This window comes from Somniosus microcephalus, chromosome 9 (assembly GCF_052327205.1).
Source record: "Somniosus microcephalus isolate GS21.2 chromosome 9, FLI_Smic_1.0, whole genome shotgun sequence".
Classification (NCBI taxonomy): domain Eukaryota; kingdom Metazoa; phylum Chordata; class Chondrichthyes; order Squaliformes; family Somniosidae; genus Somniosus; species Somniosus microcephalus.
In genome coordinates this window covers 206,895,046-206,912,607 of record NC_140995.1, presented here as the reverse complement: position 1 = coordinate 206,912,607, position 17,562 = coordinate 206,895,046, and the positions used below count along the sequence as shown (strand labels likewise).

Sequence of the window (17,562 nt, the reverse complement as noted above, 5' to 3'; positions counted from 1 at the left end):
GGATGTTGAGGCAGTAGTGAAGGTACAGCGCAGGTTCATTGGATACTGCCTGGTATGAGGAAATTCAAACACAAAAGAAGATTTGAAAAATTGAGGCTGTTTTCATTGGAACAAAGAAGATGGCAGAGTGATTTGACAGATATGTTTAAAATTATGAATGGATGCAATAAAGGTAGATGGAAACACACTACTTCCGGTGGTTGAAAGGGTCTAGAACAAAGGGACATAGATACAAGGTTAAATGTAAGAGATTTAGGACAGGGAGCAGGAGAATGCTTTTTACAGAAAGGGTTATGAGGCTACGGAATGCACTACTGGAGTTAGTGATTGAAACAGAGATCATTATCAACATTGAAGAAAACGTTAGATACGTAGTAGAAGGAAAGAGAGATAAAGGAATATGGGAACAGGGCAGGCACATGGGATTAGGATAAACACCAACACAAACTGATTGGGCTGAATGGTCTGTTTCTGTGTTATAATTTCTATGTAATTCAATACGAATGAACTGTTCTTTTAACATAGATTTATGCTGAAGATCCTTTACAAATACATTTGAATACAACATCATTTGCCACTCCTCTTAGAAGTTCCGTAACTATTCTGTAAGATATCTGTTTGCGCTTCAGGAAGCATTTCAGAATATTCCTTGTGTAACTGTCAGATACATATGAAGATGACGAGCAGGAAAAAAACAGCTAAGCCATCGAGCCTGCCGCATACAGTTGCAATGTCTTGAGCATCATCATTCACAACAGCCCCCTACCCCCTCCACCAGCAGCCTTGTAATCTCCTGGGAGGAGCAAAAATAAAGATTTAAAAACCCAAAGCCAATTTAAAGGGAAAAATCTGGAAAATTCTTCTCCGACCCCCTTAGACAATCAAAACTAGTCCAGGAGACCACACTGACCGTGATTCATATTACAGTACTTGGAAGGTATGCAGCGAATCAGCACTCGCCGCATAATCTTACAAGAACTTGATTAAAATGTTGCGTCATTTTAATCTTTGAGATTATCAGTAGTTTAAAAATTTTTTCGCAGATGTTGACATTATGACCACCAAGGAGTGGGACTGTGGGGTCTTGTACACAGCTTCATATACGTTCAAATACCCATCTCAGCTGTTGCATCATGTGGAACGTGCCAAGTGGAGGCCAGGCATTTCATCACACTTGAGAGACGGAATATTGGAAGGGTAATTGTAACAATTGCCATTACACCAGCTTCAGAGTGCAAGAGGTGGAGACCTAGAGCAGGCTGAAAAAGGTGAAGGGTAAAAAGCAGAAACAGAGTTTCACCCATTTTTTAAAAAAGTTCAGTTTTTAATTTACGTCTTTTCCTTTATGGTATCCACCTCCACACATGCACCAGTTACTGGCTGAGAGGGTAATCACGGTAACCTGCTTCTAGGTCTGTATCACTGTTGCATTGCAGGGATCTAAGAACATAGGAGTAGACAGTTCAGTCCCTTGAGCCTGTTCCAGCATTCAGTTAGATTATGGCTGATTTCTATCTTAAGTCCATCTAGCTGTCCTGGTTCCATACTCTTAACACCATTGCCTAACAATCTATCATTCTCAATTTTGACATTTTCAATTGACCTAGCCTCAACAGCTTTTTGGGGGAGAGAGTTCCAGACTTCCACTACCCTTTGTGTGAAGAAGTACTTCCTGACATCACCCTAGCTCTAATTTAAAGGTTATGCCCCCCCTTGTTCTGGACTCCCCCACCAGAGGGAATAGTTGCTCCCTATCTACCCAAGCAAATCCTTTAATCATCTTAAACACCTCAATTAGATCACCGCTTAATCTTCTATATTCAAGGGAATACAAGTCCAATCTATACAACCTGTCCTCATAATTTAACCCTTTTAGCCCCAGTATCATTCTGTCGAATCTGCGCTGCACCCCCTCCAAGGTCAATATATCCTTCCTGAGGTGCGGTGCCCAGAACTGAATGCAGTTCTCCAGATGGGGTCTAACCAGAGCTCTGTATGGCTGTAACATAACTTCCACCCCTTTGCATTCCAGCCCTCTTGAGATAAAGTTGTTGTCAGCAACGGCCATATCATGAGAATGAATTTTTTAAAAGTTTTTGGAGAGAGATGGGATTGGAGGAAATAGCTGGAGATGACCTGTGAAAAAGGCCACTTGAGCCTAATGGCTCTATCCTGTTCCTAAAAAAATTTCTGTACTTATGAGGATTTCATGACTATTACGGTTTGATTACAGAAAAATTGTTTCACGAGATTATATTAATGTCAGTAGAAAATTATTGAGCAACAACTGCCCTTCATTTGATTATTTTTTATGCCTCAGTGCTAAGTACACGACCCTTGAGGATAGATCAATCTGTATGTAAAAAAATCCTTTGGATGAGACATTAAACTTGGTCCGGGTTCGGTTACGGGCAGCAGAGTTTTGGATGAGCTCAAGCTCATGGGGGTGCAAGCTGGGAGACCAGGGAGGAGCGCAGTGGAATTGTCGAGTCTAGTGGTAACAAAAGGTTTCAGCAGCAGATGGGCTGAGGCATGGGCAGAGATGGGCGATTTTACGGAGGTGGAAGTTGGCGGTCTTTGTGATGGAGAAGATATGGGGTCGGAAGCTCAGCTCAGGATCAGATAGGATGCCGAGGTTACAAACTGGTTCAGTCTGAGACAGTGGCCAGGAAGGGGGTGGAGTAGGTGCCTAGGGAATGGAGTTTGTGGCGGGGACCGAAGACAATGGCTTCCGTCTTCTCAATGTTTAATTGCAGGAAATTTCTGCTAATCCAAGACTAGATGCCAGACAAGCACACAGAGGGATTGGTGAGGTTGAGAGAAGTGGTGGTGAGGTAGAGCTGGGTGTCTTTAGCGTATGTGGAACCTGATGTTGTGTCTTCTAATGATGTCACGGAGGGGCAGCAGGTAGATGTGAAATAAGAGGGAGCCAAGGATAGGTCTTTGGAAGACTCCAGAGGTAACAGTGCGGGGGCGGGAAGAGAAGTCATAGCATGAGATTCTGTGGCTACGACTGAATAGGTAAGAGTGGAACCAGGAGAGGGCAGTCCCACTCAGGTGGACGTTGGAGGAGAGGTATTTGTGGAGGATGGTATGGTCAACCGTGTCAAAGGCTGCTGACATGCCGAGAGGATGAGGAGGGATAGTGCACCACGGTCACAGTCACATAGGATGTTATTTGTGACTTTGGCTATGGCTGTTTCAGTGCTGTGATAGGGACAGAAACCAGATTGGAGAGGTTTGAACATAGAGTTGTGGGAAAGATGAGCACAGATTTGGGAGGCGACAGCACGTTCAAGGACTTTGTAGAAGATAGGGAGGTTGGAGATAGGGCAGTAGTTTGCAAGGATAGAGGGGCAATGGTCAGTGAAGAGCGGATGATGACAGCAGAATTGAAAGGGAGTGGGACAGTACCTGAGGAGAGGGAACCATTTCCAATATCAGCTAGCATGGGGGCCAGGAAGGGAAGTTGGGTAGTCAGTAGTTTAGTGGGAATAGGGTCGAGGGAGCAGGAGGCAGGTCTCATGGACAAGATGAGCTTGGAGAGGGAATGAGGGGATATTGAGAAACTAGAAAGAGATGTGAGTTCTGGTCTATGGCAGGGTGAACCTTGGTGAAGGCTTGGCTTGGTGGGCTAGGGGAAGGGAGGGATGCGGCAGAGGCAGCTGAACAGATGGTATCAATCTTATTGACAAAGAAATCCATGAGCTCCTCGCACTTGTTGGAGGTGAGTGTGGAGAGGGGCTTAAGGAGACGGTAGCGGTATAAGGCATAGCACTTCTCAGATGCTTCCTTTGCAAGCTGAAAAGCCCAAGTTTCTCTTTTTTTTCTCATGACTCACACCCTTGACAGTAGGGTTCAGCCTAGTGGCTCTTCCTCAGCAATGTTTCCAGCCTTTGAATGTCCCTTGTGTCTTGGCAACCAGAACTGGGCACAGTACTTAAGATGTGATCTGACCAGAGCGCAGAACATTTTGAACACGACTTCCTCTGCCTTATATTTTACTGCTTTTGCTGTGTAGTTCAGCATTCCTTTGGCTTTATTGCTTACTGTTCAATATTGGTTGGACATGTCGTGCATCAAGTCTACTCATATTCTTGGTCTCTCCAACTTCAACACCATTATTGGAGTGCTGTCCATGAAGTAGCATCCGAATACTCACTGACCATGAATAATGGCCTCACTGATGAGGTACTGGAGGTTGATTGATGCTTATGGACTCTTACCCCACCATGGAGTCAATTAAGAAAGATGGGGAAAAAATTAACAAATCTAGAATATTCGTTATATGACTTCTGCAAGTAGGCTCCGTTTTCTTTTCAAATATGGGCAGTTTGTCATACTTTAATCTATGTATTGGGCTGTGAACAGTCATTTTTGTCTTCAAACTTAAGGGCCTGATAATAACTCGGAGCCGGGAAGAGAGCTGTATGTGGGGGGAAGGGGGAGGAATTTAACGGCAGGACCTGTTTTAAATCATCTCAACGGGTATCCTGCCCGACAGCCAGCCAGATTCACAGGCTGGCTGTCTGTTGGGCTGGAAAGCATCCGGGGAGCAGATGGCAGGTAAGTCCGACATCGCGGGGGAAATCGGACATCGAGGTGGGGTAGATTGAACATTATGGGGGGCGGGGTGCGGTTTGAACATTATGGGGTGGATAGAACATCGGGAGGGAGCGAACATCGTGGTGATGGGGGTCGGGTGATCACAGGATGTTTAATAGGTCAGCTTGGTGGGCTGGGGGGAGGGAGAAAGCACTCCTGCTCCTCCTGCCCCACAAGCAGTGCAATACAGGCACTTACCTCGTGGATCCGGTCCTTCTTGCCTCCTTTCATCTGCCAGGTTTCCCGGGCCCTGGGAAACTCGGCCTGCAGAAGTTAAAAATAAAACATTTGTTAAAATGGAGGCACGCGGCCTCCTTAAAATATTTTAGTGCCTGACCCACCTCCTGAGAGCAGATTGTTCGCCTGCCCCTCGACCGGAAGTGGGTGAGTTGGGGTCCGGTTTCCCAATGTTGAAATTTTTTTTAACCCCCGCCACCCGCCCTGGGGGGTTAAAATTACCCCCATACATTCCATAATTTTTGAGTTGATAGCCAAATACTTTATTTCAAATCACATTTTTTACTATTTTCTCCCCTCTTTTCAGTCTCCCAAAACCATGAACTATTGCCCAGCAATCAACAACCTTCTCCCAGACCTCCTAATATCACTGTGTAACTCGGTGTGCAGCTGTGTGGAAATACCTAAGCTTTGCTTGATGCCTTCAACCTGCCCATGCAGCTGAGGTCAGGAACTCACTGTGTGGAAGCTGAAAACTTTTGTTTTAGTTTGTTAAGTGTTTTATTAATAGATTTTTCTCATATGAGGTATCAGTGCTGGTAATGGAACCGTTTTCTCCCATCGGTAACCAGTGACCAAATCATCCACTCTCAGGTCAGAGAAAACCTGGCCAGATGCAGGTGAGCTCATACCCACAAACTTGATTGGATACACCAAAATGTTGTGTCATTTGGCGATCTATGAACAAGAGAATAATTAATTGATGGGAGTTGCATACCATCTACATACTTCTGCCTGTTCTTTTATGCTGTCTTTCTCAAATTGTGACAGAGACATCTTGGTAATTCCAAAATTCCTGTATGTTAACTATTTCACAAATATTATCAAACCCTCATGATTCCACCTTGTCCTGGTATATCAAGTATGACAAGACAATGGGGTCGATTTTCGTGGAGCCGTCAGGCGGGGTTTCAGGCGTGTGGGGGGGGGTGAAATTCCGAATTCGGGGGTCTCGACACCATCCCGTCCAAAACCCCGCTCCACGCAACTTTCAGAGGCAGCGGGTACCCGCCCCACACTGGGACCCGCCGAAACCAGGCAGGAAGTGTTTAGTGCCAATTAACTGCCTGTTAAAAGGTAGTTAACAGGCAGTTTTTAGCCTAATCCCTATTTTGAGGGGTTTCGTGTGGGATTCCCGACGGCTCCAAACCACGCCAGGTTAGAGCAGGCGGGCCGTCGGGTTGAAGGGGTTGGAGGGGTCGCGATGTCGGTGTTCAGGTGAGTGATGGGCGCATGAGTGCAAAGGTAAGTGTGTTTGGTGTGTCTAAAGTGTGTAAAGAACTTTTACTTACCTGTACTTACCTTAACAGCCTTTCTTCCTGTAGCCGTCGGGAGCCCATCACTCAGCCGGCACTTAAAGCTGAACGGCTGCGATTTGTGAAAAGTGACAGCCTTCAGCTTTGAGTGCCGGTGTGAGTTCTAACTGAGTCTTTGGAGAAGGATTCATGTTAGAACTCAGACTGTCGGTGTTTCACAGCTTCAAACAGCTGTGAAACACTGATATTTCATCTGTCAAGAACTCTTGACAGATGAAATTGCAGTCTGTGACATCACCTGTTGCCGGGTGGCCCTTAATTGGCCTGCTGAGCCTGCTGGGCGGGCTCAACAAGGTCAATCAAGGGAAAATCGCGTGGATTGGCCGGACGTCGAAGTAGGTGGGTCTAAAACCCGAAAGTTGAAGTCCCGTCTCCTTCCCGACAGCTTCAGGAAAATCGACCCCAATGTCTTCACTAGCTACATTTCTCAAGGAGCTGGGGAGGATACAAGATAGTATTTTCTTTTCAGAAAGTACAAAAATAGCAGGTATGCTCGTTGTTTCCTGTAGAATTCCTTTTTGTCATGATTGATTGAAATAGGCAATAGTAGAACCATCAGAACAACGATAACTAAGACATCATGGATCACAGTGAATTCAGCATTGTAATTTTCTGTCTCATTTTATTTCTTGTCTTTTATTTTAGATATTTGGGCAATTGGGTGTATTTTTGCAGAGCTTTTAACATCAGAACCCATATTTCATTGTCGCCAGGAAGATATCAAAACAAGTAACCCCTTTCACCATGACCAGTTGGATCGTATTTTCAGTGTTATGGGATTTCCTGCTGGTGAGTTTGTTTAGTTGATGCAAAATGTAATTTCTAGTAGATAATAAGTCTGGTGCAGTTTAATAAAACTGGTCTATTACTGTCCCACTAAAGTGAAGCCTGTTACTGAACTGATAAGCGGAGGTACTTTAAAGAGGATACTCAATACTGTAACACATTGGTGTACCAATGTACTGTCCTATGGAGTGATAGGAGACTGATTTATATGTCAAAGCTTGCTAGATTGATAAGTCTGACACAAATACTTGATTTCAGATTCATTTTTCCATGTAATGTCAGATTCATTTAAATTTACATACAAATCCAACCTCCTTGTTGTAGAGTGAAAAAGGCATGAGTTGGTTGCACTTGTGGTGGGTTTAATCATTTAAATAGCCCTGCAAGCTAGAATTAAAACTCTACACCAACATTCTGAGTGAGGGCAGATGGGGGGTTTTACAATTCTGTGACAGCCAATTAGAAAACCAAAATATGCCCTCTTGTTTTCTTAAAGTGAAAGCTCACTCTGTTCTACCGTCAGTATGCAAAAAAAACATTTGCTATGCTCATAGACAATAAAACAATTTTATTATCAATAGGACCTTTTTGATAAGAGTTCAATTAAAACATTCCTATGAAGCATTGTAACAGTATGATTACAATAATGGTATCTAGAAAAGAACTGCTTTTTGAAAGCGCTGTGGGAGAAAGTTTCACTCCCATTTCAGCCTACAGTGTCCCCATTGTCAGCACTTTTATCAGCAGATGTAAATAAACATTAGTTACAAAGTATAAGAGTGAGAATATGCCGTACACACAACACAGGGCTCTCCTTTTTTGTGAATAAAAGGTATTTTAAGCTGTTTTAAAACTATAGCTATTTTAGTTCCAATTCTGGGAGACTGGCCTCTGTGAGCATCCAACTGTGTTTACACTACTAAACCCAGCTCACATATCCTGGCACCAGAATCATAGAGCCACGAAAAACTGGGCCTATGAACCTGTCCCCAGGATAAGAGAGTTGGATTTATCAGTTCTATAGCCAGGAGCTGGCTCCCGGACACTGGTCTCCTTGACTCTGAACTAAAATGACCATCGATATAAGAATGGCTTCTCACACCCCAACCATATTTTTTTTATTGTAAATGTAGTATTTCTTTATTTACCAAGAATAATAAGAGTTAACCATTAACAGCCACAATGACTGACAAATGAGACAGCTGTCTTCAATTTCCTGTCACAATACAGGTAGAATCCTTTATTTCTGTTCAATCATATCTGCTGCCTTTTTTTTTTGTTTTGGCTGATTTCTTTTTTGGTGTTTGGCAGAAGTGGTTGTGTGTTCCATATTGTCTGTCTGTTGGGAATGGTGTTTATGTGGTGGTGCGAAATATATTGCTTTGCCTGAGATTCTGATAGAGGATGTCAATTCCTGTATTGTTGCGGGAGAGCACGACAATCATGCTAGATGTAATATTATTGTATATGCTTCCAAGAAGAAAAGGGAATTATTAAATCTTCAGTAATCCCTTAATTTGGTTCATCTGCTCAAGAGTCTAGAGCAAGCAAAAAGAGAATTGAACTCTCTGCTTCTGTTTGGCCTTCTCCAGATGTGAATTGAACACATTTCCTAAATCCATCAATAACTCTCTGGACAGTCCCATCTTCCTGATGTTGAACGAAGGACATCTGGCCTTGATTTCCCCATTTCCTTAAAGCTTCCTGGCTCCCTGGAATCTGTGTTTAGGAAAACCTCTTGGTCTCACTGGCTTTCCAGCCAACTTCTAGTAGTTCATTCCACTTCTATTATTAGAGGTAATTCACTAACTGCTGACTCTCCTTGAAGCCTTATGGTCATCTCATTCATCATTTAGCAAAATGAAGATCCCTTCATTGCCCATTTTACACACTGCCCCTTTTTAATTGTGACTCCAGATCTTTTGGCAAAACCCTTGTGTTGCAGCTCATTAATTTGATTACCAAATTGAATCGCCCAGACCAAGGAGGGTTCATCTATGCAAGGCACTTTCTGAATAATATTCACCACCTGCTTCATGGCTCACGGTTATTTTTTTATTTTTTTATTTAGGCTCACGGTTATTAACAGGTGATGGCTTACTACATTCTATTAATGGGGCAAGGTCATTTGAAGGAGCTAAGGGAGGTTTATTCTGTAGGTTGGTATGGAAGGGATCATTAGAGTTACTCTGTATGACCACCCGGACAGAAAATGGGTTGTTAGAGACTCTCTACAGGCTTCTGGAAAAGAGGATCCTGGTTGAATTATTTGAGGAGATTACTAGGTTGGTGGAGGAAGGTAGCCCAGCCGACAGAGTGGGCCAACATTTGCGATCGGAGGCTTTCCGTGGGCGGACGCCTCTGACCTGCAAAATGTGTATGAAAGTACCTGGTGGCCCGGGAAGAATGGCGGCTTGCGCTCCTGGGCCTCTCTGGGTCTGTGCGGGCAGAGCCCCACGTATCCCAGGGGCGCAAGCGGTTCATAGGCGCTCCTGAGATCACATGGGCTGGCCCAACCAATGGAAGAAGGGAATCCCCATTCATATTTTTGACAGGTCCGTACGTACAGAACTGTCAAAAGTATGAATGAGGATCACCTAAAATCTATACCAACACATTAAATACATTTTTTAAAAACATTACATATTTAGAATTAATTAAAATGCCATTTAATTAAATATTTTAAACAAAAATTTAATTTTTTGAAGAAAAAAAATTAAATGTTTTACAGGGCTAAAAATAAACTTACCTTTTTGAAGAGTATTTTTTAAATTATAAATGAGTTATCTAATTTCATTTTTCTCTTTTTTTAAACTCTTAAGTTGGTAAAAGCAGGCCTTACGCAGGGCGGGCTTAACAAGGCCAAGCAAGTTAAAACCACGTCTGCAAAGCGGAGGCAGCTGGGGGCGGGAACGGAACCCGGAAACAACTGTCCCGCCCCCATCCCGCCTCCAGAATTAAATTCGTGGCCATAGAGATTAAATTGAAACAGAAAAAGAAGGCTCATATTAAATGTCATGTTCATAATATAGTAGAGAACCAAGCTGAATTCAGAAAGTACAGACCAGAATGGAAAAGGGAAATAAAAGGGGCAAAGAGAGTGTATCCCCTATTATTTCAGTGAACAAATGGAAAATCTCTGGAACAGAAAGAAAGAAGAAAGAAAGACTTTCATTTATATAGCGCCTTTCATGACCCCAGGACGTCCCAAAGGGCTTTACAGCCATTAAAGTACTTTTGAAGTGTAGTCGCTGTTGTAATGTAGGAAGCGCGGCAGCTAATTTGCGCACAGCAAGCTCCCACTAACAGCCATGTGATAATGACCAGATAATCTGATTTAGTGATGTTGGTTGAGGGATAAATATTGGCCAGGACACCGGGGAGAACTCCCATGCTCATTGAAATAGTGCCATGGGATCTTTTGCATCCACCTGAGAGGACAGATGGAGCCTCGGTTAAACATCTCATCCGAAAGATGACACTTCTGACAGTGCAGCACTCCCTGTCAGGCTAGATTTTGTGCTCAAGTCTCTGGAGTGGGACAACCTTCTGACTCACAGGGAAGAGTGCTACCCACTGAGCCACAGATGACACCTCGCTCCCCAGGGAGATGGTGGAAGCAGATAGTGTTTATTCATTCAAATTAGATAGATTTTTTTCAGAAAATAACATTTTGGGATACAAAGATGAGTAATTTGAGACATGACATAGGGTAAATATAGCATGCTTTGGAGAATCAGGTGACTTTGGACCTAAGCTTTGGTTCCCAAAGCTTTCCACCACTGGGGGTTTTCCTCGTGTCATTTCTGGATCAGTTGTAAACTAATAGAGATTGATTGCCACGATTAGCAACACCTCCATTATTGTTGTCTAATGCGACTGTCAGGATGACCTATGACCTGGGTTTTTTTCCGTCTAGCAATTCCTTTGTTCCTATTTTTTCGTGAGTACTGATTCGCTGCAAACATTTAAAATGGAGGTGGATGAGTTTCTGACTGAGGCTCATATCACTGTGTACAAAGGTAGGTAGGACGTTGAGTGATATGGCTCATGGTCACAGTGGTCTTCTGAAACTCGTTTAGATTGCCTTTGGAGGTAGGAAGGGAATTTCCTGGATTTTCTTTTACATGGATTGATCTACAGCTTTTTTAATGTTTTTTTTTGCCTCTCCCAGGAGATTAGATAGCTGCTGGTGGGTGGCAGCATTGAGGGTCATGATGCTTAATTGCAGCATAGCTGTATGGGACATGCTCAATGGACCAGATGGACTTTTCCTGTCCTTCCTTTCCATATGTTTGTATGAGTAGCTGAGCCATACAGATCATAAGAACATAAGAAATGGGAGCTGGAGTAGGCCATTTGGCCCTTTGAGCCAGCTCCGCCATTCAACAAGATCGTGGCTGATCTTCTACCTCAACTCCACCTTCTTGCAACTATCCCCATATCCTTTAATTCCCTTAGTTCCCAAAAATTTAGCGACCGCTGTCTTGAATATACTCAATGACTGAGCATCCACAGCTCTCTGGGGTAGAGAATTCCAAAGATTCACAACCCTCTGAGTGAAGAAATTTCTCCTCATCTCCGTCCTAAATGGCCGACCCCTTCTCCTGTGACTGTGACCCCGTGTTCTAGATTCCCCAGTCAGGGGAAACATTTTCTCAGCATTAACCCTGTCAAGCCCCTTAAGAATTTTATATGTTTCAATTAGATTACCTCTCATTCTTCTAAACTCGAGGGAATATAGGCCTAGTCTACTCAATCTCTCCTCATAGGGCAATCCCCTCATCCCAGGAATCAGTCTGGTGAACCTTCGTTGCACTCCCTCTAAGGCAAGTATGTCTTTCCTTAGGTAAGGAGACCAGTACTGTACACAGTACTCCAGGTGTGGCCTCACCAATGCCCTGTATAATTGCAGTAAGACTTATTTACTCTTATACTCTAATCCCTTTGTAACAAAAGCTAACATACCATTTGCTTTCCTGATTGCTTGCTGTACCTGCATGTTAACTTTCTGTGATTCAAGGACACCCAGGTCCCTCTGAATGCAAACATTTCCCAGTCTCTCACCATTCAAAAAATATTCTGCTGTTTTGTTTTTCCTACCAAAGTGGATAACTTCACACATCCCCACATTGTATTCCATTTGCCATGTTCTTGCCCACTCAGTCAACCTGTCTATATCTCTCTGCAGCCTCTTTGCGTCCTCCTCACAGCTTACTTTCCCACCTAACTTTTTATCATCAGCAAACTTGGATACGTTACACTCAGTCCCTTCATCAAAGTCATTAATATAGATTGTAAATAGCTGAGGCCCAAGCATTGATCCTTGCAGTACCCTGCTAGTTACAGCCTGCCAACCCGAAAAAGTCCCATTTATTCCTATTCTCTGTTTTCTGTCCATTAACCTATCCTCAATCCATGCTAATATATACACCTAATCCCATGAGTCCTAATTTTGTGTAATAACCTTTTGTGTGGCACCTTATCGAATGCTTTTTGAAAATCCAAATACACTACATCCACTGGTTCCCCCTTATCCATCCTACTAGTTACATCTTCAAAAAACTCTTTAACAGATTTGTCAAACACAATTTCCCTTTCATAAAACCATGTTGACTCTACCTAATCATGTTCTGATTTTCTAAGTGCCCTGTTACCATATCCCTAATAATAGATTCTAGCATTTTGCCTACTACTGATGTCAGGCTAACTGGCCTCTAGTTCCCCGTTTTTTCTCTTCCTCCTTTCTTAAATAGTGGTGTTATGTTTGCTATCTTCCAATCCTTGGGGGCTGTTCTAGAACCTAGGGAATTCTGGACGATTAATACTAGTGCATCCACTATCTCTGCAGCTACCTCTTTTAAAACCCTAGGATGCAGGTCGTCAGGTCCAGGGGATTTGTCGCCACTTAGGTCCATTAATTTCTCCAGTACTATTTCTTTACTTATACTGATTTCTTTAAGTTCCTCATTCTCTCTAGACCCTTGGTTCCTCATTATTTCAGGAATGTTTTTTGTGTCTTCTACCGTGAAGACAGATACAAAGTATTTGTTTAATGTCTCTGCCATTTCCTTATTGCCCATTATAATTTCTCCTGTCTCTGCCCCTAATGGGCCCACGTTTACTTTCACTAATCTCTTCCTATTTGCATACCTATAGAAATGTTTACAATCTTTTTATGGGGAAAAATTCAGTTGGTAGCGCCACCCGTTAGTGCCTTAAGAGGGCGCTAAGTGGGGCGCAAAACAATTAGCGACCGGGCGCGGCGATATCTGCGCCTCTCGTGAAATTGACCGGACATTTTGCGGCAGCGCTAAACAATACCGCCCGATCTCCTACTCATGCAGATCTTGACGTCATTCGAGAGTGCAACGCCCTTGGGGCGCACCGGACCGGAAATTGAGTGGTGCCCCCCTCCTTTCCACCTGGCGCTACCAACGACAGGTTGACTGGAACGCTTCTCAGTTGCTGTGGGACTGGGGGGGGGGGCGTTATTTAAAGGGGGCCTCTTCCTGGCTTTTGTGTGGTGGCCATTTTTGCACCACTCATTCTGAGAGAGAGAGAGAGAGATTTTGAGAGAGACAAAGAGAGAAAGAGAGACTTCTGCATTGAGTCAACGCTGTCTGAGGTAGTTTTGGCTTCTGACCATAACTTTGCAGGTACTTTGCTTTTTGACCTTCATAACTTTGATTGCCCAGATACTATGGGGGCTGCAATCGATGGGAACGTCGTCCTTCTCCATCACATTCGGAGGGCACAGAGACGCAGAGAGAGAGTGGCAATCATGGCCAGACGGAGGAGGGCCAACAGGCCTCGGTACAGGAGACCTTACCCTCCCAGGGTTTTTCGCCAACAGTTCTCCTACATTAATATGTCTGAGGAGCACTGTTTGCGAAGGCTGCGCTTCAGCAAGGAGGTGGTCACTGAGCACTGCCACCTGCTTCAGCCAGATCTGCAGCCTCAACTGAGGAGCAGGACGTCTCTGTCGGTGGCAGTGAAGATAACAGTGGCTCTCAACTGTTATGCCACTGGCTCATTTCAATCAGCTACTGGGGACATCGCCAATATCTCCCAGTTCGCAGTGCATTGCTGCATCCGTCAGGTAACAAATGCCCTCTTTAAAAGGAGACGAGAGTACATCTCTTTCCCCATGACCCTGGACAAGCAGCAAGAACGCACAATGGACTTTGCAATGATAGCAGGCTTCCCCATGGTGCAGGGCGCCATTGACTGCACGCATGTGGCTTTGTGGGCGCCGCAAGAGAATGCCGAGGATTTCCGCAACCGAAAGGGCTTCCATTCCTTAAACGTCCAGTTGGTCTGTGACCACAGACAGCTGATACTCGCTGTCAATGCCCACTTTCCTGGCAGCAGCCACGATGCCTTCATCCTGCGCCAGACTTCTGTGGCAGACCTTTTCCAGGCACCGCATCACCCAGGAGGTTGGCTTCTCGGGGACAAGGGATATCCTCTGTGCACCTGGCTGATGACACCGCTCCGTTCACCCAGCACCCCTGCTGAGCTACGATACAACGAGAGCCATCAAGCTACCAGGAACATCGTTAAGCACACAATTGGCGTGCTCAAGCAACGGTTCCGCTGTCTGGACCATTCTGGAGGAGCCCTGCAGTACTCGCCTGAGCGAGTCTCCCACTTCGTTGTTGTGTGCTGCATGCTGCATAACCTTGCAATCCTCAGGACCCAACCAATGCCACCAGGCATTGGAGCACCAGCAGAGGAGGAGGAGGAAGAGGAGGAGGAAGATGAGGAAGATGATCATCAGCAGCACCAAGGCGGGAGGAAGGCACAAAGTGGAAGGGCCGTCCGTCAAAGGTTCATAGCAAGTCGCTTCTAGGCCCCCTCTGAGGAAATGGCTTCTGCTATTCAAACAACCTGAATGAAACCATCCTGCAACCCCTAAGCCGGTCAAGGCAACAATGATTGCAAAGACCAAACATGTACATTTTGAAAACAGATACTTCTTTATTTCACAAACTCTGTGTGTCTCATTTCCGCATGACAAAGTAATAGAAAGAAACACAAACAAAAGCAGTCATTCACATAACTGGCTCTCACAACCTGGAGACAATGTCCAAAACAGTTACAAAAATTTGACTACGGCCCTTGGTCTTCAATAAAACAATGAACAACATTTTGTCACACCTCCTACTTTTTGCCCTTCGATGGTGATCGGCTTCCCTTGCGAAATTCCCCCCTTCCCACCCTGCAGCTCCTCCGTAATGGGACCCCAGTGGCTGGAGCAAGGCTGGGGGGAAGGCTGCTGAGTGTCAGAAACTGAGACTGCAGATGCCCTTGAGGGATGGCCTGGACCAGCTCTGGGCCTGGAGAGCCCGGCTGCTGACTGCACCAACTCTGCATGGGCGGCAGCAGTCTGTCCTACAGGTGGTGGCAACTGCAGTGGCGAAGTGCTAGTGGTGGCAGCAGGAATGCTGTCATCTTGAGAGAAGACAGCACCTCCTTGCTCGACCGACACACTGGCACTCCCACGGGGCAGCACTTCAGCATCCGGAGCAATCTGATGGAGCACAGATTGCTGGCCTGCTGCGGCGCGGTGAGAGCCACGGTGAAATCTGCACAATCCAGTGAGGGTGGCAGCAGTCAGTGCTCACGTGACCTCAATCTGCGTCTGCATGAGACCAGCCACTGACTGCATTGCAGCACTAAGCATTTGCGTGGCAGCCGCCTGTGCTACAGCGAAGTGCTCCACACTCCTTGCCAGTGATTCAATGGATTCGGGCAACCTTGCCACTGCAGCCATGAGCTCAGTGTGCCTGTGCTCCGCCTGGGCGCTCATTTCAGCGAGGACCCGTTCCTCCTCTGCGTCCAGTGCAGCAGGACTCGAAGCCATACTCTCCCTCCGGGGAGAAGGCCCCCGAGCTTCCCTACCCCATCGCGTTGCTGCAGCCCGCTGGGTCCTGGAGCTTCACCCTCATCAGACCATTCCCCCCTGCTCCCCTCCAGGGAAGGTGTGTTCCCAGTGTGGGCATGGGTTGTCTCAGTAGAGGGTGGCGCTGATGGTCCGGCTTCCTCTTCCTCCTCGCCTTCAGCTTCACTCTCACTGGCAGCTTGAGGGCCCGTCTCCTCACCTGGTGAATCACCATCTGAAAGCAGGGAGGTACAAGAGTGGCTTTAACGTGAGGATAGGGTGGCAGCAAGGGAAGCATGAGTGCAGCGATTTAGTGATTTGGATTGAAAGTGTCAAAGACTGCTGTTGTGAGGAAGAAGTGGAAGGAGAGAGGACAAAAAGGTGATGACCTTACCATTGCTGTCCAGAACGGGGTCGGCGTCTCCAGTGGCAACGGGACCAATCACCCGGCTTGCCACAATCCTGTGGACGCGCTCCTCAAGATCGCTGAGGAGCTGCAGCTGAGGCCGCCCTCCACCGGTCCGTTGCTGCTGTCTCCTATTATGAGACAGCTTGGCTTGCAAGAAAAAGGACGGCGTCTGAGTAAATATGCAGCCATGGTCTTGCCTGAAATGCCGCCCATGGTTGAATAGCCCTTACTGTGTGCAGCCATGGTCTTGCCTGAAATGCCTCCCATGGTTGAATAGCCCTTACTGTATGCAGCCATGGTCTTGCCTGAAATGCCTCCCATCATTGAATAGCCCTTACTGTATGCAAAGTGTGGAATGTGCGTGTGTGTTTGATGAAAGGGCCATAGGTGTTGGATGAGTGTTGGGCATTGGGGCTTCTTTCAAGACCCTCTGGCCATAAAGTGAGGTTGAGATGGAGGGATGAAGAGGTTTTGAAAAAAAGGCACTCGCCCTGACGACCCAAGTGAGGTCGTTGAACTTTTTCCTACATCGGAGATGGGTCCTAGGCACCATGCTGCTTGAGGAGACTCTCTGAGCCACCTCCCTCCACACTCTTCTGTACTCGCGTGGCAAAGGCCTTCTGCCACTTTCTGGGTACAGAATGGATCTTCTGCGTTCCACCCCGCGAACCAGAGCCTCCAAAGCCTGCTCGCAGAAGCGCTGTGCTCGCTCCTTGGCCCTCTCCATCGTGTTTGGCTGCTAGATTTAGCCACAGGTCTGCCCAGGCCGAGATTCAAGGCTCCAATGAGCAGGGTGTGGCTGCAGAGCAAGATCGACCCTCCCCTTTAAGAACTGACCGGCGCCAGTGTGTCTGTGTTCAATTGCTAACTGACAGCACCTGCACTGCCCGCCCTCTGAGGTAGCGCCTCGCTCCTCGGCTTTAGCGCCTTAAGAGAGGTGTGTAGCGCCTGATTTAGCGCTCCAATCACCTCCAGGGGCGAGAAAAGCCAAGTTTGCTGTCGGAGGCGATAATTAGCATGGGGCGATACCGAATTTCTCCCCCCTATGTCTCTTGCTAATTTACTCATTCTTTTTTCTCTTTCCTTATCAATTTCTTGGTCGTCCTTTGCTGAATTCTAAAATCCTCCCAATCCTCACACTTACTACTCTTTTTGGCAACATTGTAAGCTACTTCCTTTGATCTAATACTATCGTTAACTTCTCTTGTTAGCCACGGTTGGACCACTTTTCCTGTGGGATTTTTGTGCCTTAAAGGAATGTATATTTGTTGTAAATTATATATTAATTCTTTAAATGCTAGCCATTGCTTGTCTACTGTCAT

General features: G+C 45.7%; 1 protein-coding gene across 1 annotated transcript in view; it reads left to right on the top strand.

Moving 5' to 3' along the window:
* cdk19 (cyclin dependent kinase 19) overlaps positions 1-17,562 on the top strand; it is a 351,351-nt gene that overhangs the window by 207,425 nt on the left and 126,364 nt on the right. The window contains exon 7 of the mRNA XM_085997816.1: positions 6,804-6,947. Within this exon, the coding sequence (XP_085853942.1) occupies positions 6,804-6,947 (144 nt within the window). The remainder of the gene's footprint in view (positions 1-6,803; positions 6,948-17,562) is intronic.